A 23,976-nucleotide genomic window follows, 5' to 3' on the forward strand; every position below is an offset into this window, starting at 1 on the left:
ACTGGCCGAGGGAGCCGGCGTACAGCTTCCGGGTCATGTGGCCAGCATAACTAAGCCGCTTCTGGCAAACCAGAGCAGCGCACGGAAACGCTGTTTACCTTCCCGCCGAAGCGGTACCTATTTATCTACTTGCACTTTGACGTGCTTTCGAACTGCTAGGCTGGCAGGAGCTGGGACTGAGCAACAGGAACTCAGCCGGTTGTGGGGATTCAAACCGCCGACCTTCTGATCAGCAAGTCCTAGGCTCTGTGGTTTAACCCACAGCGCCACCCGCGTGTAAAATCCTGCTGAACCTCACAGGGCCTTAAAAGGTAAGTAGAGTGTAGAATTGAAAGCTAAGTGAAACACAGCTTGATGATCCAGCTGACCACAACCAAACAGATGCAACTCTTGGTGGGACATATATTGGGAAAGAGCTAATCACAACGTTCACCTCATTTTATGTTCCAATTTTCTATGATAGAATGGATTGAATTATGTAGCCGTCTCCCATGTGGATGAGAGATTTGAGAGAAAAAATGTGACAGTGTAATAGGCCTTCTTAGTAACAATCCACAAAGTTATATTTCCAAACAGTGGGTATTTTCATTTTAAAAACTTGAGTGGATGGAAAGGAATATGGGGCTACAAGAGAAACAACTACTATGGGAGAAATGCTGGGTACTGAAGTTTACTGAGGTGGGGGGGGGGGACTATTACCTGGAAGGGAAAGATCCGAGGCCACAGACAGTGATTCTTTCTATATTGAGCCTTGTTCTTTGCCTGTGGTCTAAAAAGTCCATCCTCACAATGGGATTGGGCCATAAATTGTACCATAGTACGAATGTGGGCTGCTGATCAATTAATTTTCTGTTTTTACGTGATGCTGAGGATAAAACCAGGATGTGGGCTCTGCTCTTTGTCATTACAGTAGTACCTCCGGTTGTGGACTGGATCCGTTCTGGAGGTCTGGTCAGATCCCGAGATTTCCACAACTTGAGGACTGCTTCTGCGTATGTGCGCAGGGCAAAACCTGGTAAAATACTTCCAGGTTTGCCGGGCACATCCCAAAGTTTATGTAACCAGAGGGTTACGTAAATGGAGGTACAACTGTATTCCTTGCATTTTCAATTGCACAGAAAGAGTACAGAGGTAAAAGCCTTGCAGGCCTTCTGAAAGGCCATGACAGGTAACGGAAACTAATGAAAAGGAGGGATGCAACACTACAAAGTTAGATTTACCATGCTAAACTTCTCTTCTGTATAAGTTTCTATAGTATACACAGGCCAGAAGTAGTTGATTATAGTGGTTAGGTAACAGGAGTAGTGGATTATGCATCTTGAAGAATGACATTAGGAAATTCTTTATTCCATTTCCAAGGAATAGGATGATGGTAATAGCCTGTAATGATCTGATATATACTAGGCAGGCAGGCTGTCTGCCTTTTCTCTAGTATATAAATTTTACAAAATATAATGGGGTAGTTCATGGAGGGGATGTGCTACTGTTGTGCCTGCATTACTTGCAAAAAGTTTCAACTAAGTTGCTACAGCTGAAAAAGTGCCCCCCCAAGCCATTAAGAAACAAGGCTAAAGAATCTGTTGCCTAATGCCCTTTATCTGTGCACAAAAGTTTATAAAACTATCCTAAGAAATAAATTGTTTCATTTAACAGCACCTACAACTCTCTGCCTTTTGATGTCTGGCAGGCTATACTCTCTTCGGCACCTGCTTAAAACATTTTTGCTCAGGCAACCCTATCCAGACATTTAGAAGATACATGTAGTTTATCTCTTTTTAGCTACTGTTCATTTCAATCACCTTCGAATGCTTACTGATACCTGTATCTAACCATGTTTTATCAATATATTTCATGTTTTATAAACCATTAAAAAAGTTTTTGTTTTTTTTAACAAGCAAGTTGTACATACATTTTGTTAAACAAAACAAATCAGTTCAGAAACCTTTAAACAACTTTTTAACAAGAATCTATTTCTTTCAGTTCAGATATTAGAAAAATACAAATGCATCTTGCATTTCTGTTCACCAAAGATCTGCTGGACATATAAATGTATCCTGCTGCAGGAAATTCTAATGGAAACACAATTAAAGGCTGAAAATATCAGGCATTCTAAACGTCAGGAAATAAAAAGGAATAATAATATATTCTGTTTTATACAGTCTACTTCAATTTTCATTAAATAACAAAATGGGGGGGGGTAATAGTGAAAAAAAGACAGCAGAAGAGCTGCTAAATTTCACTTAACAATGACACTACTGCCAGTTGCTGAGTTAATTCTAAAATTGTTATCATTTCAGTGGTAGAGGGTACCAAAGTTTTATTGTAACCCCCAAGAGGCATGTCATAATTTAGGACTTGAGTTTCACACATTCCCAAAAAGAACTCCTGCCCTGAGATCTTATGATGAAGGGTGGTATATAAATCTACAAAACAAAACAAAACAAAATCCCCAAAGTGAAAGTGAGTTGTCACATACCAGTTGTGGACCATCAACTTCTGCACAGCAAGCAAGGCATTATAGCGAACCTGTTGGTCTTCGTGGTGCATGTGGTTCATTACAAGCTGTTTTCCACCAAGTTGCTCAATCACACTACAAGAAGAGAAGAGAGCATGGGTAAGAGAGAGGTAGTGGTCAGGGGTGTGGGGGTGTGGGGGTGGGTGGGTGTTGTGTGTTTTCAAGTTTCCTTCCGCTTCTGATTACTAGCAGCCGCCAACCTCACACCATTTTAAGTTACTTTACAGTACCAACACCACAAATTTCCAGCAGACCCATGTGTGAGGTGGGGGAGGTTAGAATCCTGACTGCCTGTCAGTAAAGATTCGGCAACGGTCCTGCCAAAAGATTATTTCCAAGCAAAATTGGCCTACAAGCAAATTCTAAAGGGAGCCAGACAGGAATGGCAAGTGAATCAATGGCGGGCAATCATAGAAGCCTCATCATCACGGAACTCCAGACAATTTTGGCTCCTGGTAAATAAAAGAACTAAAAGATACCCTTTAACTATTATTTCTGCCCCGGTTTGGGAATCTTACTTAAAAAACTACTTTGCCACAACCGACTGTATTGCTAACACAAGAGATGAATCTCAAGATCAGCTTCCCCTCTGGCCCCCCACCGATCCGGATGACATCCATGACTTGATCGTTAAACTCAAAACAGGGAAAGAGCCTGGACCAGACCTGATCCCGGCAGAAGCTATAAAATACCACGCGGACTGGTGGGCCAAAGTCCTGGCAACCATCTTCGATGCCGTTAACAACTCTGGAATGATCCCGGAAGTATGGAAGGCCGCTGTTATCATTCCAATCCACAAGAAGGGCTCACCAGATGACCCCGGGAATTACAGAAATATCAGTCTGCTCTCAATAGTGGGGAAACTGTATGCCCGCTTCCTGTTGAACAGACTTATTCAATGGGCCGAAGAGAAAAAATTAATTGGGCCCGAACAAGCTGGATTCCGCCCAAAACAGTCAACAATTAATCATATTCTAATTTTACAGCATCTTGCCTGGAAATATTCCACCCCAAAGGGTGGCCAACTCTGTGTGGCATTCATTGACCTAAAGGCAGCATTCGATAGTATCTCCAGGAGCATCCTCTGGGAAAAACTCACCCGCTGGGGCATCGACAGAAGGCTTCTCTGGCTAATAATCAAACTCCATGAGAACTCAGCGGCTAGAGTGAGACTCACCCCTGAGGGTGATCTCACCAATTCAATTCCCATTAACAGAGGTGTCCGACAGGGTTGTATATTGGCTCCATTCCTGTTCAATTTGTTCATAAGCGACATGAGGACTCCCCTAATAGAGGCTCAAGAAAAGATTCACGCACCACGCCTAGCACTTTATCGCTGCCCTTTGTTACTATATGCGGATGACGCAGTCATCCTTTCTTTTTCTAGAGTAGGTCTTATGAGGGCCTTAAAAGTTTTTGGATCATATTGTAACGCAAATTCCCTTACAATTAATTATGGAAAATCTAAAGTCCTAGTTTTCTCAAAGAGCCGGAAACTCCATAATTGGAGAATTGACGGGAGAGTCATCGAACAAGTCTATAGATTCCAATACTTGGGAGTTTGGTTACAACATAACCTTAGATGGAAGGCCCATGTAGCCTATGTTACAAACAGAGCCAAAGCTATCTCCTTGGCGATCTTGCGATTTTTCTTCACCGATGGGGCCCTTCATATCCCATCGGCGCTGAAAGTCTTCAAGGCCAAGGTGATCCCGACAATTGCTTATGCCATCTCAATTTGGGGGACTTTTGTCAACTTATCTCACTTAGAGGTTATTCAAAATCAGTTTTTAAGAGGGATATTGAAACTGCCCAACTGTGTAAGTAATTCAGCGCTACGCATAGAACTTAATATTGTATCCCTGGAAAACGCTCTGTGGAAGCACATACTTTGTCACTGGTTATCTCTATGGCACAGTCTCCCAAACTTGTACTTGATACAATGTATGTGGAGAGATGATTTCCAGAGCCCATGGGTAAAAAATTTACAACTGAAAATTACGGCAATGGGAATCTCCCCATCCAAATTACTAGAGCAGGATATAGTTCCAGCTAAAAGAACAGTAACCTGTAAACTAGAGGAGATGGACTTGCAGCAGAAAATGATCTTGGGCAATGGTACCTGCTCACCTCTAAACCTTGGTTTATTACCCCTCTTAAGGCTCCCAAACTATTTGAATTCCTTGACTTCTTCGGCTCATAGATATGCCTTTGTAAAGGCAAGATTCAACACCTTCCCATCGAACGTGCTGAGAAACAGATTCTCCAATGGACAGATATCGCTCTTATGTGATTGTAATTGTGGGGCACCGGAATCGTTGCATCACATAATTCTTGACTGTGCTCTTCACTCATTGGCCAGGAGCAAGTTTCTCGCTCAATATCTAAAGGGAATTGCCGATGATACGAATGAAGCCAAACTGAGATATCTATTAAATGATGATGACCCCCTAAGATCACTCATGGTTGCCAGATTCTTGATCAGCGTCCTATCCCTAAAGAAGAGAAACGGACTCCTGTGCGGCTCGGATAATCCCTTTAAACCATGATCTATGTTTTAGGTTGTAATTAGGTGATATCACCATGGATGTCTTTTACTAATTTATAAGCAGAGGGCGATATTTACGTTACAAATTTATTGTAATGTATGATGTTGGTCCTTTGTTTTTGTTTTGCTTTGGTTCTTGTCTGTTGTTTGTAAGTTTTTGGCGGTTTTAAATTTGGAGGTTAAGTACATTATGTTGGTATGGGAAACTGTCGTGTGATGGGCCAATGGCCGTAATAAAGATCAATACAATACAATAAAGATTCCCCACCACTGTCTACTACTTCAACTGAATTCCCCTCAACTAGCTTCAATATGCTGTCTTAAAACTTCCTAATCGAAAGCTTAATAAGGCACACGGATTAGTTTGGAAAAACAAAACATCGAGTCAGCTGTACATAAAATTTGCTCCCCCAAGTTCTATGGTTTAAATACAACAGGTAACAGGGTCTCAAAATAAATAATTCCAGCCCAACGCTAATGTTAATCCAATTGAACGTTTTCCCCTCAGCTTTTGTCAAGGGCAGATATTTAAACATCCCCAAAATGATAGACATTGTAGATGATATTTGAATGTGCCGGACACTGTAGAACATATCCTTTTCTACTGTCCATTGCACAACGAGCTAATAAGGCTTGTTAGTCCCTTTTTTGGGTCATCTAACATCACGACACAATGAAAATATCAGACTATCTGTCTGACATTAACCCAGAAGTAACTGCAAGGGTGGCTGAGTTTTTTGTCAATAGTCTCTCTTAGAGTGGTGAATGGCACTATTCAGTGGGAAGAAATCCCAATGAAAATCCTCGTCATTAAATATTTTATATGACTGTTTATCTGTATATTTTAAAAATTTATATATGGATGTTTTATGATGGACTATACTTGTAATGCCTAATAAAGGTTTGGTGAAGTAAGATTAGTTTGGAAAGCAAATGTGGGTGCTTCTTCAGCACAAACATCTCAGTCCATTTTAGCTCAACTGATTTGTATGCCATTTTCCATTGTGAACTATGATCAAAGCAGCTCATATCATCAAAAAGTTTACATGACATCATTCACTAAAAATTACAATACTTAATAAAATTCAAATAGTCATATAAAAATGTTACTGAAAGCATCTCACATGCATAAATATAAAATCAAATTAAACCATCCACTGATACTTTATAGTAAGGTCTAACAAAAGGTTACACTAACTGTTCCTTGTGTCATAAGCAATGGCCCTTGTATTAACTCAGGTGCTAAGCAAAGATAAGAAAAAGCCTTCCACACCGTTTTCCTCGAGGATAGTGTCGGACATATTCTCCCACATCATGAGCAGCTACAGCCAAGACTTGAGGATCATCTGATACCTCCAGAAGCTTTGTCAAGATTCTACAATAGGATTGCAAATATACAAGATCCTTATTCACTATGGAGTGTACAAAATATAGCATACAAAAAATTGATAAAACTCAATAAACCTCTGCCATGTTACTTCAGTACTAGAAAACTTTTCTAGATTCACACAAATATTTTGAGAGATATTTCAAAATCACACTCAGGGTACACCTAGGACTCAGCTAAAAAGGTAAAGGTAAAGGGACCCCTGAGCGTTAAGTCCAGTCTCAGACAACTCTGGGGTTGCGGCGCTCATCTCGCTGCAAATAAAATGTTTTGAATGTGTTGTAAAGTGCAGTATACAATTGTGACACTAAATGGTGACTGTGAGCTATAGCAAATTCAATGCATTTTTCAAAATGATTTTTAAAAAAGCATATTCACAATGTTTTTAACATGCGTGTAGATTCCACCCCAGTGAAATCAATAGACTTGGTCACGACTAACTTAACATCACTGATTTCAGTCAGTCGGTTCCAAGTATGACTTAGTTGAATGCTATCCCAAATCATCTAGGTAATGAATGTCCAACACATATTTAGCAAATGTGTTCAGCTGTAAATTCTTAATACATTCTCTGGTAAATTCTAATCTTATTAATCTGCCATGCAAAAATTCAAATAAGCCTTTGGGGGGAGAGGAAACTGTACTCATTTCACAGATATCTTTTCAGGATTTGTACACTGAACGATAAACTAAAGAAACCAATAATATACTTAATTAAGTTAGCTCAACTTTCAATGAAGACAAAACCAGTGTTGCTGATAATTACCACTTTGCTTCATGCTCAGCTAAGCCTTTTGATCTGCAAGGCGTATCTAGAGACAGCTGAAGCATCGAAGCCAAGACATCACAGCACAGACACTTGACTGATTATCTCATTTGGAATGAATAATGCATATTCCTGAACAGGCAAGTATGACACTACTATGAACAGATATTTATGCTACATTTGGATGCTACAGCAGTGATAAGGATACTGATGGGGGGAAAACTTTTTTTGGGGGGAGAGGGACATCATATCACAGCCATTAGCCGCAAACCCAATCTTTAATAGTTTCCAGCAATCTTAAGGAAGTGTCTAAATATATCAAAACCATACATTTGCTGTTCTAGAATCAAGCCACATTTCATTTAAGAAGCAAGCCAATGCTCTTACAAATTCACCTGTGCTCCAAAAAGAAAACAGTAGATTGTGTCCTATGAAATTGTGTCATTAGCAGAAGAACTTCCACCTGTGCAACAGGACTTCCTTTCCTTCATGCTCCGCAAAAGAAATCTGCTCCAGAGGGCTGGCAGAACACCAAGAACAGATTGGGGGTGCTGCAGGAAGAAGCAGTGGAAGTCCTGTTGTGCAGGAATAAGTCCTTGCATTAATGGGACCTGTATACAGCCCTCTGAGCTAAGGCTCCCAATTTAGTTTCCATACCATACAAAGCAACAAAGTTTTTCTCTCTCTCTCTCACTGTGCTCACATGAGACATTTTCTAAGACGGGAACCTTTTACTGAAAATGGTATTATAGTCCCTCTACCTTATGCAGATACCCTAAATGAAACTTTGGTTACTCTGAGCAACACAACAATTCAACTGAAGCAGGGATATATCAGAAGAACTTACTTCAACAGTTCATAATTCTTTTCATTTAATCTCACAGCATTCTCTCGCCAAAATTTCTCAGATTTGTGAACAGGGCTCCACTCTAGTCTCCCCGACTTAAGCTCAGAACTATATTCATCAAACGAACTGCAAAATAAACCGAACATAAGAGAATGAGGAATAAATCTGATGCACAAGGACAATATATGAAAGCAAACAGCACATCCAAACCTCCCACTGCACTTAGGCTTCTTTGTAAAGCATTTTACAAAAATTGTAAGTGGCACTTACAAGCATAAGTATGAACACTTATAAATATAGAAGTACAATTTACAAATGGCAGCATATTTTCATTGGGATGAACGTGGCCTATTTACCATGAATTCTACTTTGGCCAGACTGAAGCTAAAGGAGTCAATTTTTCCAGATTTTTCTCCGCTGCTGACAGTTTTGCATTACAAGGATAGGATTGTAGCCTAGGACATTCAGATCCAATTTGGAGTTTGCTTCTAGGAAGTTGCCATAATGGGGAAAACATTCCTTACTCAGATTAACATGTGCTCCTCTCCCAGGCCACACAACCAGCTTTGGAAAATGGGAATCTAGTCGTCAGAATCTTTTAACTACGTATGTGCATGGTCATTTTCTAATAACCTAGGACTACAACAGTTTGGTGCTTAGCCAAATATAAAACCACAGAGCCATTTTCTTTTATTTTTGAAGGCATAGCAATTCTGATTTCCATTAATTTTTATTATTATTAATTACATGCCGTGTCTGTTGATTTTTTAAAAACACAACTCCTTCAGCACTTAAAGCACTCTGTTTTGGTACTTTATTTTGATATTATATAAGATGATGAGGTACTCCCAAATGAGGTGTAAATAAAGCCTACTTATGGTAATGACGATAACCATTTTGTAGTTTTATGGTTACTTGAATCTGATACCATCCCAAGGTACAAATCATGTGAAGTTGGTTTTAAAAAAAGAAAAGCCTGCTTGGTCTTACAGTTATTTCTTTCATACGGTCTTTGGAATCTACTGTTACGAAAAAGGAGCAATGCTGCTGAGTGCTCCAGATGGCTGGAAAGCCAAACAGGATGTTGATGTTATGGGACTGTACCGTGGGAACAAGGGACAGTCTATTATGTGCACTGAGCACCGGATGTTAGCTCAGAGTGTCACATGACCCTGTACTGGAAGTACATGGGTGGAGTTTTTCTCTCTCTGGCTGCTGATGTGAGAGGGTGCAGACACGTTTCTCTGCACTACTGGAAAGACAGAAATAAAGGCATGTAAAGACATTTCTGTCTGTCTCTCTCCCCTCCCTGGGAGTGAGGGAGGAGGGATGGTTGTGTTCTTCTCACGTTGAGGAGAATCGGCCGATAGAGACCTCGCCTTGTCTTGCCGGGAGTCGCTGACGGGGAGGTCAACATGGAATCAAAGCCGGGCACCTGGAGAGTGCCAAATTCCTCTGACAAGGCTTGAGATTCAACATATGGTAGCAGTCGCTGCTGGTTATCTGATCCATGGGAATCAGCATGAGAGGTGAGAGGTTGATGGATCGTGTGCCATCCTCTGCACCAAGGAAAGAAGATAACGTCTGATCAGCTGAACAGACGGCTGGACACCAAGTGGGGGTGTTTTCCAAGCAACGGAGCCCCAAAAAGGTATGCTGAATATCGGGCTAAAAGTGTGAATGCAGATTGATTTATTCTCTGGTTCACGAGAGCTGCGTTTGGAAAAAGCTCTGAGAGTAAAGGCTTGCATACCACAGATTTTTGTGGTGAGATAAAAGAGAAGTATGCACAGTTGCTAAGCAACGACAGTCAGGACAGTGGAAAACTACTGACACCTGGGGCTGGCTCAGTCAGAGCCGGGAAAGCGAAAGTTGTTTTGACTTTGAGACAGCTTGGAGATTGCCTGCCTGAGAGAGAGGCAGAAAGACAGCTCAAAAAGCAGCTTTTGGATTTTTACTAGCTCGAGTGGAAGAGCTGAGACTTGGATTCAAAATGGATGCCAAGGACAGGGGGAGGGAAGAACGGAGTTCTAATTCCCCCACTGATGTTGCTACTGGAGAGAATGCTGTAGCTTTGAACGCTGTCCGATGTTACAATTGCGGACAGGCTGGGCATCTTCAGCGGAACTGCAAGAAGCCACGCCAGCCGAAAGGAGCGAAGGGCCGCTCAGCAAAGCCTGAGGCAGCAGGCAAAAGTCATACCACGTCTTCGGTGAAACCTGCAAAGGCCCTGATGGCGAAAGGAACCACGCCAGATGTTGGAAATTCATTTGTAATTGATACGGGCTGTAATTTTCATATGTCCCCACACAAGGCGCTCTTTTCAACGTTTAAGAAGCAAAGCTTCGCTGTGGAACAAGCCAACGGTCAGAAGCTGGAAGCGACCGGGGTTGGAACTGTGTATCTCAGGAGTCTGAACCTGACTATACACAATGTTTACTTGGTTCCTGAATTGAAGTTCAATCTGCTGAGTGTTTCGCAGATTGCAAAGAAAGGACTGAAACTGTCCTATGATGATAAGAGCTGCAAGATCTTCAAAGATGGAGAGTTATATCTTTCTGCCAGACAGAAAGATGGACTGTATTTGTTGGACTTTGACCAAAGTGATTACATGGAATGTAATTCTGAGTCTAACTTGATTTCTCTTGCAGGTGTGACCAAAACGAGCGCCAAGAAGGTGGCCAGGGTCGACAGAGCGTTTCAGCGAGTTTATGCTGATGTGATTGGTCCTCTAGAACCATCTAGAGGCAATGCAAGATTTTATCTTGTGTGTGTGGATCACTTCTCTAACTTTGTCTGGGTTTATGTATTAAAAAGGCCACAGGAAGCCTTGGAAAGGTTTCAGGAGTTTTGTGACAAGGTTAAGGATATGCATGATGCTAACATTGATTGTCTTTTCACAGATGAGAAGCAGATTTTTCTTTTACAGGATTTCCAGAGGTTCCTGCACAAGAAAGGGATAAGACACAAGGTTGCTGTTTCAGCGGAAGCGTGGAACAGGGGTGTCTGTGTACGGCTGAACAAAGAATTGCAAAAGGGAATGAATGCGCAATTGCTTAGTTCACATCTGCCACATGAGTTCTGGGCGGAGTCACTCATGTCGTTTTGTCATGCGTGGGTGAGAAAGGTTTCAAAAGAGTTGGGAAGTTCTCCTTTTGAGAAACTGTTCCAGAGAAAACCTTCTGTTGCCCATTTCAGGGTTTTTGGGTCTCATGTGAGGACAGAAGCTCCAGGTGGAGTAAAGAATGCCAGAGGCATTTTTGTGGGATATGAAAAGGGTCTCTACAGAGTAATTTTGTCTGAATCTGGTCAGGTGATTCTCACAAAATTTCTAGAGAGTGCTCCTGAAAAGGAGAGAGTGATAGCACACACATTTCCCACAGAGGACGATTCAGATGATGATGATGATTTCACAGAATACAGTGGTACTGAGAGTGACAGTGATAGCTCAGAGAGCTCTGTTGTCACAGTCATTGAGAGGAAATCTCACACAATGGATAGACCTTCACAGGTGAAGGAGGAACCACTGTTTACTGTTGGAACTGGTTCTCCTAAGAGTCCTGAGACAGAACCAGTGAGCAGAGAGGATCAGCACCTCATACGCAGGTCTGAGAGAGTCACAAAGGGTGAACCACCCAAAAGGTACTCAGAAGAGTATGCTAATTTAGCTGTTGCATGTGTTGCTGTTGTACACAACCGAGGACAGGTTGGAGCTGTGTCTAAGTCAGAGACAAAGACACAACAGAGAGTTGCTAGCCAAGGTAATGCAGATGCACTCATTCCTTGGAAGCCAGACAACCAGAGAGGTACACTGGGGAAACCAGTGGCGGGTAGTTCCAAGGGTGGAACTGAAACAACAGGGGAGTGTTATGTGTATAACAACTGTTTGTTTTCTTCTCTGGATCACGCTTTGCTTGCCGCAACATGCATTGATTCTTTTGGGGGAGGTTGTTACGAAAAAGGAGCAATGCTGCTGAGTGCTCCAGATGGCTGGAAAGCCAAACAGGATGTTGATGTTATGGGACTGTACCGTGGGAACAAGGGACAGTCTATTATGTGCACTGAGCACCGGATGTTAGCTCAGAGTGTCACATGACCCTGTACTGGAAGTACATGGGTGGAGTTTTTCTCTCTCTGGCTGCTGATGTGAGAGGGTGCAGACACGTTTCTCTGCACTACTGGAAAGACAGAAATAAAGGCATGTAAAGACATTTCTGTCTGTCTCTCTCCCCTCCCTGGGAGTGAGGGAGGAGGGATGGTTGTGTTCTTCTCACGTTGAGGAGAATCGGCCGATAGAGACCTCGCCTTGTCTTGCCGGGAGTCGCTGACGGGGAGGTCAACATGGAATCAAAGCCGGGCACCTGGAGAGTGCCAAATTCCTCTGACAAGGCTTGAGATTCAACATCTACAGCATTGCAGAAAACAATCACTAGACAAGCTATCATTCTAATAACTAGGCCTCTATTTGATCTTGACAGGTGCTTCAGTGGGGAGCCTATACCCCAAGGAGGACCTTCCTTGTATCAATTTGAACATTAGACACTGAAGACAAAATTTACCTGAGGTCCTGCACACTCTCCCCAAGTTTGTCCAACAGAAACTTTATATCCTCACTTATGTCTTCATCGTCATATTTCTGTTGTTCCAAGTTCTCCAGCTGCTTCAGAACTTTGCACTGGATCATGGCAAGAGCATACTCCTGGCGAGTTTCTCTTTCAGTAGACTTTTCTAGAAGATTCTGGAAAGAAAAACCAAACAAAACGGTGTCAGACCCTGATAGCCATTAATTAAAAAGGTACTGATGGGATTCTCTGTGAATTGGCACTCCCTCTATATTTTGACTGACCCTACTGTCATTTCCTACCACATTTTGCTAGCATCTTTACAGTTCTGTATCAAGAAGATGACATAGCATACTGAGGAGTGTTCAGACATCATCCTAGTTTCATGTGGATGGACCGCTGAATGTAAATTTTTACCTTTGCACAATAGGTAGTTTCTGTATACACACCTCTTATATCTCGGAAAGCAGAAGGCATTCTCAGTCTTCAAGAGCATACTTTTGTCGGGCAAAAACGGTCATGGAGGGTGCGAGGCAGTGCCAGTGGAAAATGTGGCCTGGGGAATGTCCAGAGAGCCACAGAGGCCCAGAGGGCTGCATTTGGCCCCAAGACCTAAAGCCCCCCCACCCCAGTATAAAGAATTTGTAGTCTACATACTTCACTCACCCGAAATGCTGCAAGAATGATCCTAGTGACTTTCTCTTTTACAGACTCCTGAAGGATGTCAGACAGGACTGGGACAATATTATAACGCCGCAAATATTCACACATTTGAGGACTGAATGCCAGCAGCCAGATAGAGAAAATCATCTGATACTGAAGCTGGAAACCGCATTTGTTACTCAATACTCCCATGATACTAGAGAGCAGGGGGAAAGCATAAGAAACATACCATTAGGCAGCTGCTCACTATCCTATAATTCAGAATGTAAACTCTTCACTTCCAGACACATTGAATTTGTAAAAGAAAAGCCTTTCACAAATATACTTCCATACACATTAGAGAGACACTAAACAAATTAGCAAAGACTAAACAGCCAAACAACAGTATGTAATTTAGTCTGCCAGGGACAGGGTAGGGTAGAGTAGAGTAGAGGAGGGAGCAAGGGAGCAAAGCTCAGTTACTTTATTCACAGCAGAGGTGAAATCGTCTGCTGGAACAACAGGGTATCTGATGCTCCAGCAAATGAATAAGGAAATACTGAGACTGCAGGTTTTCACTGTTGTTGTTGTTGTTGTTGTTGTTGTTGTTGTTGTTGTTGTTGTTGTTGTTGTTTTGTGACAAATCAGAATACAGAGGAAGTCTTGAAATGAGAGAAATAATCAAGCAGAGGCTGGTACTGCCTTCCTTTTCTTTGATGAAGTTCTTACTTCACAACAGGAGTTCAAATGGTAACAATTATTTGCAAGATGGTTTGCATTTCTAAGTGAAAGCTAAAGGTTACATTTTTAACTGGCTTAAGATCTTTTGTTAAAGCTGAATGTGTTTGAAATTTGAACCTATATACACTATAAACACTAATGTATATAATGGTGCTTGTTACCGCGAAACAATGAAATTATAGTCATGCTAACATTTCGCCCTCCATATGGCCACCACCCCAAACCACTAGCCATGCTGGCTGAGGAATTGGAATTCAACAACTTCCCAAGAGCCACAGATTTTCCTTGTCTCTCAGAATAGAATCAGTCTTTCTATCGCATGACTGCTAAGTTTACTCAGTAGCTATGGTTACGGACTGTGTCAAAGGCTTTTCAGAAGCCCAGCTATATTATCCATCACTCCTAAACATCTACATGCATTATTCTTGAGCAAAATTACAGAAGTCCATACCACATACACGATTGAGGAAACTGAAGTTATATGTACAGTGTAAACAAACTGTTCTTTAAAAATATCATGGACTCTCATCAAAGGACTTATTTGGAAAGTAAACAGAATTTTGTTAAAGAATCCAGTCTGCTCACAGAACAATACCCAGAATTATTTAGGAGATAGGACTACAGTCATACCATGGAAGCCAAACGGAATCTGTTCCGGAAGTCCGTTCGACTTTCAAAACGTTCGGAAACCAAAGCACGGCTTCCAATTGGCTGCAGGATCGTCCTGCAGCCAATCATAAGCTGCGGAAACCACACCAGATGTTCAGCTTCCAAAATCATTAAAAAACGGGAACACTCACTTCTGGGTTTCGTTCGTTTGGGAGCCGATTTGTTCAGGAGCCAAGGCATTCGGGATCCAACGTACGACTGTACAACACTGTTTTAGATTTGCAAACTTATCCTAAGGACTCTTTTAACAGCTCAACAGAATGCATAAGTCAGTAGGAAAACACTTTCATCATGGATATACTAGAAGCTCATCTTTTTCTGTACAACAAATACTCACCAGCTAACTCCATCTGATTCGACCCATGCAAAACGGTATTCATTGACCCTGAGCATCAACTGCAAGCACCCGGCGACACACTGGACATATTGCGAACTCTACATGAAAGAAGAATACACCATTACAAAAAATACATATATCCTGTTGTTGCACTGAAAATAGGTAAGTGTGAGAACAACTGAGAAGTCTCCAATTATCACTGTCTCTTTTACTGTAACAAAAGCCAGCCCACTGCCATCAGTGCCTGTTGTTATTCCAAAGTTGTGTTTAGTCACTAAGGCTAACAACATCATGCCACAGTGCTAGTTAAGTGTCCTTAGACAGAATCAAATTTAAATTATCAAGTCAATAATCAGTTTATTTACCAGGGCTCTCACTTAGGTAAGCTGTGAGATCCCACACTTCAACAACAAAAACCTAGCTAACACTGAACAAGAGCATAATGTTATTGTTAACATATTCTGCCTGAATTCCAGATTTCCCCTCTGCTCCCAAGTAAGTCTTTTATTAGATGCTTAATGAAAAATACAGCAAATGGTCAGTACATAGGGAACCAGTGCCCTCCTAAAGTTCCCCTATTCTTCAATTCCTTCAGAGTTCCTTCCTTCCTTTTAAAATTCCCTCATTTTCCCTAGCTTTTAGAAAAGTTTCCCACCTCTTCCTATATAGTTTCAGAACAACTATAAGTGGCAATTATTTTCTTGGGTAATTATTTGTTATATATATATATTTGGTTGTGTGGCTTTCCCCCACTCAGCTGTTTGAGAACAATTTGGTAGGCTTCTGTTGTGTTTGTGCATGTGTGTACAGTGGTACCTTGGTTCTTAAATGCCTTGGTATTCAAACAACTTGGAACTCAAACATTGCAAACCCAGAAGTAAGTATCCAGTTTGCAAACTTCTTTGGGAAGCCGAACAAGCTCCATTTTGAGTGCCACACTTCTGTTTTGAGTGCTACACTTCCATTCTGAGTGTTATGCTGAGGTCTGTCTGTTTTTACTATTTACCGTATTTTGTTTTTGTGACTGTGTGGAACCCAGTTGAGCTACTGATTGATTGATTGATTGATTGATTGTGTGACTGCAGTACATTGATTACTGCTTTCATTTTATGGATCAATGGTCTTGTTAAATAGTAAAATTCATGTTAAACTGCTGTTTTAGGGGTTGTTTTTAAACATCTGGAACAGATTTATCAACTTTGCATTACTTTCTATGGAAAAGCGTGCCTTGGTTTTGGAACTGACTTCCAGAATGGATTAAGTTTGAGAACCAAGGCACCACTGTATGTAGCACTCAGAACCTGGTGTCCTACAGATGTTGGTGGACTACAACTCCTATCACCCCTGACCATTGGCCACAGTGGCTGTGGCTGATGGGAACTGTAGGCCAGCAGCATCTAGAGAGCACCACAGTGGCTATTCCTTCCCCCGAGTCCAAAAGAAAGTACCTTTACTTGCTTTCTAGAAACATAGCTCTATTGGTCTGTTGTGCTAACGAAATCCCTTCTATATACTTAATTGAGAATAACTGCACCAACCCCAGTGGGGTTTACTTCTGAGTTTGCCTTCTTAGGATTGAGAATTCTAATCAGAGGCAGCCACAGGGGAAACCGAAGCAGGGCAGCCTTCATTCCAGATGAGTTAAATGCATCGCTTCACCCAACATCAGCTTTGGCTCCACCCCAACTGGCCTGGGATCCCTGACAGATTATCCACAGGGCAAAGCAGCCCGTGATGAAAAAAGAGGTTGCCCATCTCTGACACAGAGCAAAGTCAGTCTTTTCAGAACAATTTCTGAGTAACAACATTTCAAAGAATATAAATGAAATGGAACAGAAACAAATAAACATTAGCCCAAGCTACTACTGAATGCAGTTCACTGTCAGGTTACTCCAACAACATTATATAAAACAATAACAACAGGAATCCAAGGACCTGTAATTCAATAGATTTTGTGTTCATTTGAAAGCATCGCCTCTATTCCAAAGTTGTATCCAACCAACTATGGAACCCGGGGCAAATTTGTAAGGCTTCAACTGCATTGTCAAACTGCATCAAAGCAGTTACAGAACTGCATTGTTTTACAGCACAACTCACAAACTCCTACTCTCTTTTCAAAGTCGTCCCTGAACTTGCAGCGAGCAGCCATGACATTTTCAGAGAAAAAGAATACACACAATATACAGTAATCAGTGTTTATTTTGCTATGAATACAGTAGCTAGGAAGCTGAAGAACTGCTTCTTAACCTATGTACACACGACAGAACGTATGTTATCTCTAATAATCTTACTGCATTGTGAAAAACTTTAATAAAAAACTTATTAAAAAGAAGAAGATACACTATCTCAATGTAAAGGATACATGCTTTTCTGTGTACCTGAAGGAGCGTCTCCACCCCCATCGTTCTACCTGGACACCGAGGTCCAGCACTGAGGGCCTTCTGGTGGTTCCCTCACTGTGAGAAGCCAAGTTACAGGGAACCAGGCAGAGGGCCTTCTTGGTAGTGGCACCCACCCTGTGGAACGCCCTTCCAGCAGATGTCAAAGAGAACAATTACCAGACTTTTAGAAGACATCTGAAGACAGCCCTGTTTAGAGAAACTTTTAATGCTTGATGGATTACTGTATTTTAATATCTTGTTGGAAGCCACCCAGAGTGGCTGGGGAAGCCCAGCCAGATGGTTGGGGTATAAATAATAAATTTTATTGTTGTTGTTGTTGTTGTTGTCATCATCATCATCATCATCATCATTATTATTATTATTATTTTCTCTACACTTAGATTCAAAGTTTGAAAATGCATGTGAATAGGACCAACAGGGTTCAATTTTCTTTACACCTCAAAAAAATGCTCCTATTTAAAGCAAAGTTGTAAAGGTAAAGGGACCCCTGACCGTTAGGTCCAGTCGTGGACGATTCTGGGGTTGCGATGCTCATCTTGCTTTACTGGCCGAGGGAGCCGGCGTACGGCTTCCAGGTCATGTAGCCAGCATGACTAAGCCTCTTCTGGCGAACCAGAGCAGTGCACGGAAACGCCTTTTACCTTTCCACCGGAGTGGTACCTATTTATCTACTTGCACCTTGACGTGCTTTCGAACTGCTAGGTTGGCAGGAGCAGGGACCGAGCAACAGGAGCTCACCCCTTTGTGGGGATTCAAACCGCTGACCTTCTGATTGGCAAGCCCTACGCTCAGTGGTTTAGACCACGGCGCCACCCGTGTCCCCTAAGCAAAGTCATAAATAACCCCAAATCACTGAAACCACCATCCTTCCTGTATTGCATCAGCAAATAGCAGAAAACCAAAATCACTGGTAGTATTCTCACGATTCTTTAATATTCATACAAAACACATGTGGAAATAGGATCAAAAGCTCCAACCAGATATAGCCCCCTTGCGTTTCCTCATAACTAGTAGACTGTCAATATTAAAAACTTCCCGATACAGGGCTGCCTTCAGGCAACACTTAAAACTCTTTGGTGGCACATCAGACTAGCATGAGGAGTTCAACCGTCCATGCTTTTCCATTCATGATTCCCAAGCACACAAATCCTAAGGGACCTGGACCACTATGGAAGTAGTGAAAATTTCAAAGCATTCCTTTTGTCTTGCTCAACTGTTCTGGATAGAACTGTCTCAGGAACATGCCTTGGCTTGGCACTAAAAAAATAAAAGTGAGTAACCTTTTCAGATTTTTTGATCCTCCTTGCATTTGTTTTTATTTATTTTCCTATAAACCAGACCCTTAGGATCCTTATGGAAGGCAGAAAATACATTTTAAACAAATAAATCAAGGATTTTCAAGCTAATCCATAACTGAGAGTTCACCAATCTTTTTCCCAAACCCCTCAACACATAGTATAGCATTGCAGGTGCCACATTTATGAAAAAATTAATTATGTTTAATTACATCCAACCATGTGCAAATGAAGTGCAACAGAAATTGTGTTTTTAATACACCTCCAGAGCTGCCCATTTATCTCAGGTTAGTCTCCTTAAACTGCTTCTATGAAATAAAACCTCAAGCTAAACTGAAGGAATGCAGAGTTGCTTATTTATTGCATTTATATCCCAGCTTTTTCTCCAAGGAGCTCAAAGTGGCATACATGGTTCTCCCTCTCCTCATTTAATCCCCACAACAACCTTATGAAGTAGGCCAGGCTGAGAGGCAGTCCCTAGCCCAAGGTCACCCTGTGAGTTTCGTAGAGTTGCCTGGACATTTGATGTGCACATCAACTCCAAAACCCCTCAGATTGTCAACTGTCAAAGAAAGACTTAAGTTGACTCAGTATTCATTTAAATAAGTTGAACAGGAAATTGAGTTAAAATCAGCTTCCTTTTACCCATTTTGGAAGCCGAGTACTATTGTTTTAAACATTCAGTTATTCCCTCCCTTCAACCCTGTGCCTCAGGATAACTGCACAGCTATTACATGAGTCCCTAATGACAATAAATATTACACCTGATTACATTTCTGATTCCAAGAACATTTGGTATAGCCTGAATTGTTGGGAATGTTTTTATTTCTTAGAGACATCAAGTGGCAATACTGAGCAGTACAGCTTTTGAGATAAATGACATTTCACAATTGCTTTCTGAAGCATCTGCAGCTTAATGGACTGCTAATCCAGGAGCATTATAATATTAACGTACCTAACAAGTATTCACAGAAGGAAATGGAGAGAGTAATTTTTAGCACAACAATGTTCTCTGCAGAGCTATATTTCCCCTCCAAACTTACTGTGCCAATGGATAAGAAATACTTGTTTTAGTTTTATTTGTTAACTATAGAACTGTCTTCTCCAAATCAAATCTCACAAAAATTTCCTGCAATATCATCAACAACAGAATAGTAACCTGCGAAGGCTAAACAGGTTGGGCGAGGCTGGGGATCACAGGTTGCAGTTTTACAGTACAGATACCCAGAGAGTGAGCCAAACCTATGCCTGGTTTCATTACTTTAAAAACAACCACCCCACAACTGTGGGACTGCTCTCTTATCAAAATATAAGCTAAACAAATAAGATCTTCATAAAGGATAAAATATTTTATTGCACGTATAGTTTCACCCATTTCAATGCCATTGTATCGTAGTGATTGCCCAAAGATGGATAATATTCCTGTGGGATCTGACAGTGCCACATGCTTAGGATCACCCTGAAAACAATTGTGCCATAAATCCAAGACGGAGAACTGGTAGCCCTCCAGATGTTGCTGGATTGTAAATCACAACTGACTGGGGTTGATGAAGTTGGAATGCAGCAACATCTGGGAGGACCACAAGCTCCTCATCCCAGCCGTAAATGATTGAGGAGCTGGCTGCAGAGATTTACAAGACAGAGAGATCCTGGGAAGAAACCTCAAACTCAGAAGCTAGTGGGATTTGATATATTATTCAAAGTCTCTATTGCTTTATTGGCCAGAGAGTCAAAGGACCTTGGGAAGCTGAACCCCATTGCCCAGCCTCCCAGGAAAAACATCACGGCATGGGGAAGACTAATCTATTGGTCAGCGATGGAACAGCTGCATGGATCTTTCCCTCCCAGAAAATATATTCTGCTCCAAGTGCCAATTACCCCAGGACTGTAGAATCAAAGAGAAGCATGCTCTGGCCCCATCCATCAGCCAGAAAACTAAGGGCTGTTGAATTGTGGGTTGGTTTGCAAGTCCCAGTGAATTCTGAGTTTATGGGTATCAGTCATTCTTTGTAAACTGCGTTGAGAGTACAAATCTTCTAAATTAATATATTTGGAAAATGCATTTCAGTCCAGGTTAATAGACGAGTCTTCCTAATAATAATAATAATAATAAATTTTATTTATATCCCGCCCTCCCCAGCCGAAGCTGGGCTCAGGGCGGCTAACAACAATAAAACAATACAAAAGTACAACACAAACAACGCTCTAAAATCATTCATTATAAAATTAATTAAGTTCAAGCCACTGGCCACTATTGGGCCAGAGCTCCGCGAAGATTGCCGAGGGAGGGAGTCAGGCTGTGCCCTGGCCAAAGGCCTGGTGGAACAGCTCTGTCTTGCAGGCCCTGCGGAAAGATGTCAAGTCCTGCAGGGCCCTAGTCTCTTGTGACAGAGTGTTCCACCAGGTCGGAGCCACAGCCGAAAAAGCCCTGGCTCTAGTTGAGGCCAGCCTAACTTCTCTGTGGCTTGGGACCTTCAAGATATTTTTATTTGAAGACCGTAAGTTTCTCTGTGGGGCATACCAGGAGAGGCGGTCCCGTAGGTACGAGGGTCCAAGGCCGTATAGGGCTTTAAAGGTTAAAACCAGCACCTTAAACCTGATCCTGTACTCCACCGGGAGCCAGTGCAGTTGATATAGCACCGGATGAATGTGATCTCGCAGCGAAGACCCCGTAAGGAGTCTCGCTGCAGCATTCTGCACCCGCTGGAGTTTCTGGGTCAGTCTTAAGGGCAGCCCCACGTAGAGCGAGTTACAATAATCCAGTCTGGAGGTGACCGTCGCGTGGATCACAGTGGCTAGGTCAGGGCGGGAGAGGTAAGGAGCCAACTGCTTAGCTTGGCGGAGATGGAAAAATGCCGCCTTTGTTATAGCTGCAATCTGCGCCTCCATGGAAAGGGAGGTGTCGAAGATTACACCCAAACTCTTAACGGACGGTGCTGGCACTAACTGCGCCCCCGCAAGAGATGCTTCAGTGTTCAGTGTAGCATCAGTGTTCCACAAGAAACAATACTCTGGGCTGGATCCAGACAAACAGTGCAATCCTAACGATGTCTATGCAGAAGTAAGTCCTATGAAGTCCACAGGGCACACTCCAAGATATATGAAGTTAGGACTGCAGTTTAAGCTAGTCGTGCTTTAGTTCCTTTAAAATCAATGGGACATGGTAGTCGGGGCCAACATCTCCCACTAATCTGAGTGGAACTAGCCCACTGTATCAAGAGAAAGATTAACAAGTTAGGCAGAGATACTTACATCTGTTCCAGGATCATTAGCACTACCACTGCTGCGTAGTTTCTAGCATGGAAAGGAGAAAGTTACATTTATAGATTCACAGCAAGACAGCCCTTATGTACAAATCTACACATATAGCCTAATGAGAGAGAGATCTACATATATTTATTTTCCTACGCCTGACTGAATTGGAAATAAATTTCCGACCATCCCCTAAATATTGCTCACAAGTGTGGCAGTTAGTCACACATCTGGGGTGACTCCTATTCTGCTTCCAAATGGTTGGCCATGGCACATTTGCTCCCACTGTCCAAAAGGGGAAATACTTTATTCTCTTTCAGCGCTTCCCACATTTGACTCAGAGCATAGCCACAAAGTACCAACATTTCAAGCCAAGTAATTAACATTTTCTGTACATTGCTACGCTTCAGTACATTTAGATATTCTGCACATTTGAAGTATTTAATCCTCTTACATTAATGAACTTGAAAAATGCTTAATTGGCCGGGTGTTTCAATAAAATGTATATTTTAAGTAATAGGGAATTTAGCTCTGTCAATATATACCTGGTACCACACAAAGCAGCCAAAATATATCCTGCCCCAAGAACCTGGCCACTGTAATACACACTGTAGGAAAAAGTTCCAATAACTTAGTATGTACAATTCCCCACTGCAGCTACACACACTACTACTCACAAAAATCAGGTAAAGGACATTATTCAGATTTAAATGCATTTACTGATTTGAATTTAAGGGCTCATTGGGGCTTGCACAGGAGAAGTTTGTTGTGGAGCATGAGCTAAAATCATGATTAAATACAAGTAGTCGAACTGCAGATCTGCCAAATATACCTGTTTATAAGCACTGCAATATCACCAGATCCCAACCTGGTGACCTCCAAGTGTTTTGCCGTACAACTATCATCATCCCCAGCTGTTGGCCAAGGGGAGCTGCACTAGACTATAATATAATTACCTGCGAACTAAGCTGGGTCTTTATCCAATTGAAATAATAATTTAAATCGCTGCCTTCCATCAGTTCTCTTCCCCAAGCTGCTAGCTTGGCAATAATTCTGGCTGCCTGAAAGAAAGTGCAGAAAACATAAACTCAGACACATATTATCATAGATTTTGCAATAACATCATCAATGGACACAACAGAGGAGCCATTGTTCAGCGGTAGCACATACACCTTGCATGTAGAAGGTCCTGTGTTCAACTTCCTACATGTCAAAGCAGAGATGGGAAAGACTCTTTTGAAACACTAGAGAACCACTGGCAGTCAGTGTCAAGACAGTACTAAGCTATGGATGCGGGTGGCGCTGTGGTCTAAACCACTGAGCCTCTTGGGCTTGCCGACCAGAAGGTTGGATGTTCAAATCCTCATGAAGGGGTGAGCTCCCGTTGCTCTTTCCCAGCTCCTGCCAACCTAGCAGTTCGAAAGCACACCAGTGCAAGTAGATAAACAGGTACTGCTGCAGCGGGAAGGTAAATGGCGTTTCCATGTGCTCTGGTTTCCGTCATGCAGTTCTGTTGCGCCAGAAGCGGTTTAGTCATGCTGGCCACATGACCCAGAAAGCTGTCTGTGGACAAACACTGGCTCCCTTGGCCTGAAAGTGAGATGAGCGCCACAACCCCATAGTTGCTTTTGTCTGGACTTAACCATCCAAGGGTCCTTTACCTTTTTACCAGCAGTCTGACTCTGTATAAGGCAGTTTTCTATGTTCCTAAATATTAATACCTTTTAAACAGGAGCGTTACAATCTAAGAACCTTAGTTGCATCCAAGGAAGAGGGCTGCAGTTCACAAACACTTATGCCATAGTAAATTTGTTAGTCTTTAAGAGCCACTAGACTCTTGTGAGAAGACAATCAAATAGCATAACCCCTCTACCACATCATCTCTCTTACTAATCCGGCTGGTTCAAGATCTTTACTGATAATAATATATGGCTGTCTTAAAATGTATTTAATCACTGGCTTTTGATTAGCTAAACATTTGGAGCCTCTTGCCAACCTGAGGAGCAACAGCAT

General features: G+C 41.9%; 1 protein-coding gene across 1 annotated transcript in view; it reads right to left on the reverse strand.

The window, feature by feature from the left end:
• The window catches only part of ATP6V1H (ATPase H+ transporting V1 subunit H), a 40,331-nt gene that overhangs the window by 3,814 nt on the left and 12,541 nt on the right, over positions 1 to 23,976 (reverse strand). The window contains exons 6-13 of the mRNA XM_083623031.1: positions 22,920 to 23,024; positions 21,964 to 22,005; positions 15,015 to 15,112; positions 13,292 to 13,484; positions 12,623 to 12,801; positions 8,064 to 8,189; positions 6,337 to 6,438; positions 2,477 to 2,590 (exon numbers count right to left, since the gene is read on the reverse strand). Coding sequence (XP_083479157.1) covers positions 2,477 to 2,590; positions 6,337 to 6,438; positions 8,064 to 8,189; positions 12,623 to 12,801; positions 13,292 to 13,484; positions 15,015 to 15,112; positions 21,964 to 22,005; positions 22,920 to 23,024 — 959 coding nt within the window. The remainder of the gene's footprint in view (positions 1 to 2,476; positions 2,591 to 6,336; positions 6,439 to 8,063; positions 8,190 to 12,622; positions 12,802 to 13,291; positions 13,485 to 15,014; positions 15,113 to 21,963; positions 22,006 to 22,919; positions 23,025 to 23,976) is intronic.

This window comes from Podarcis filfolensis, assembly GCF_964270895.1.
Source record: "Podarcis filfolensis genome assembly, chromosome: 7".
Classification (NCBI taxonomy): Eukaryota; Metazoa; Chordata; class Lepidosauria; order Squamata; family Lacertidae; genus Podarcis; species Podarcis filfolensis.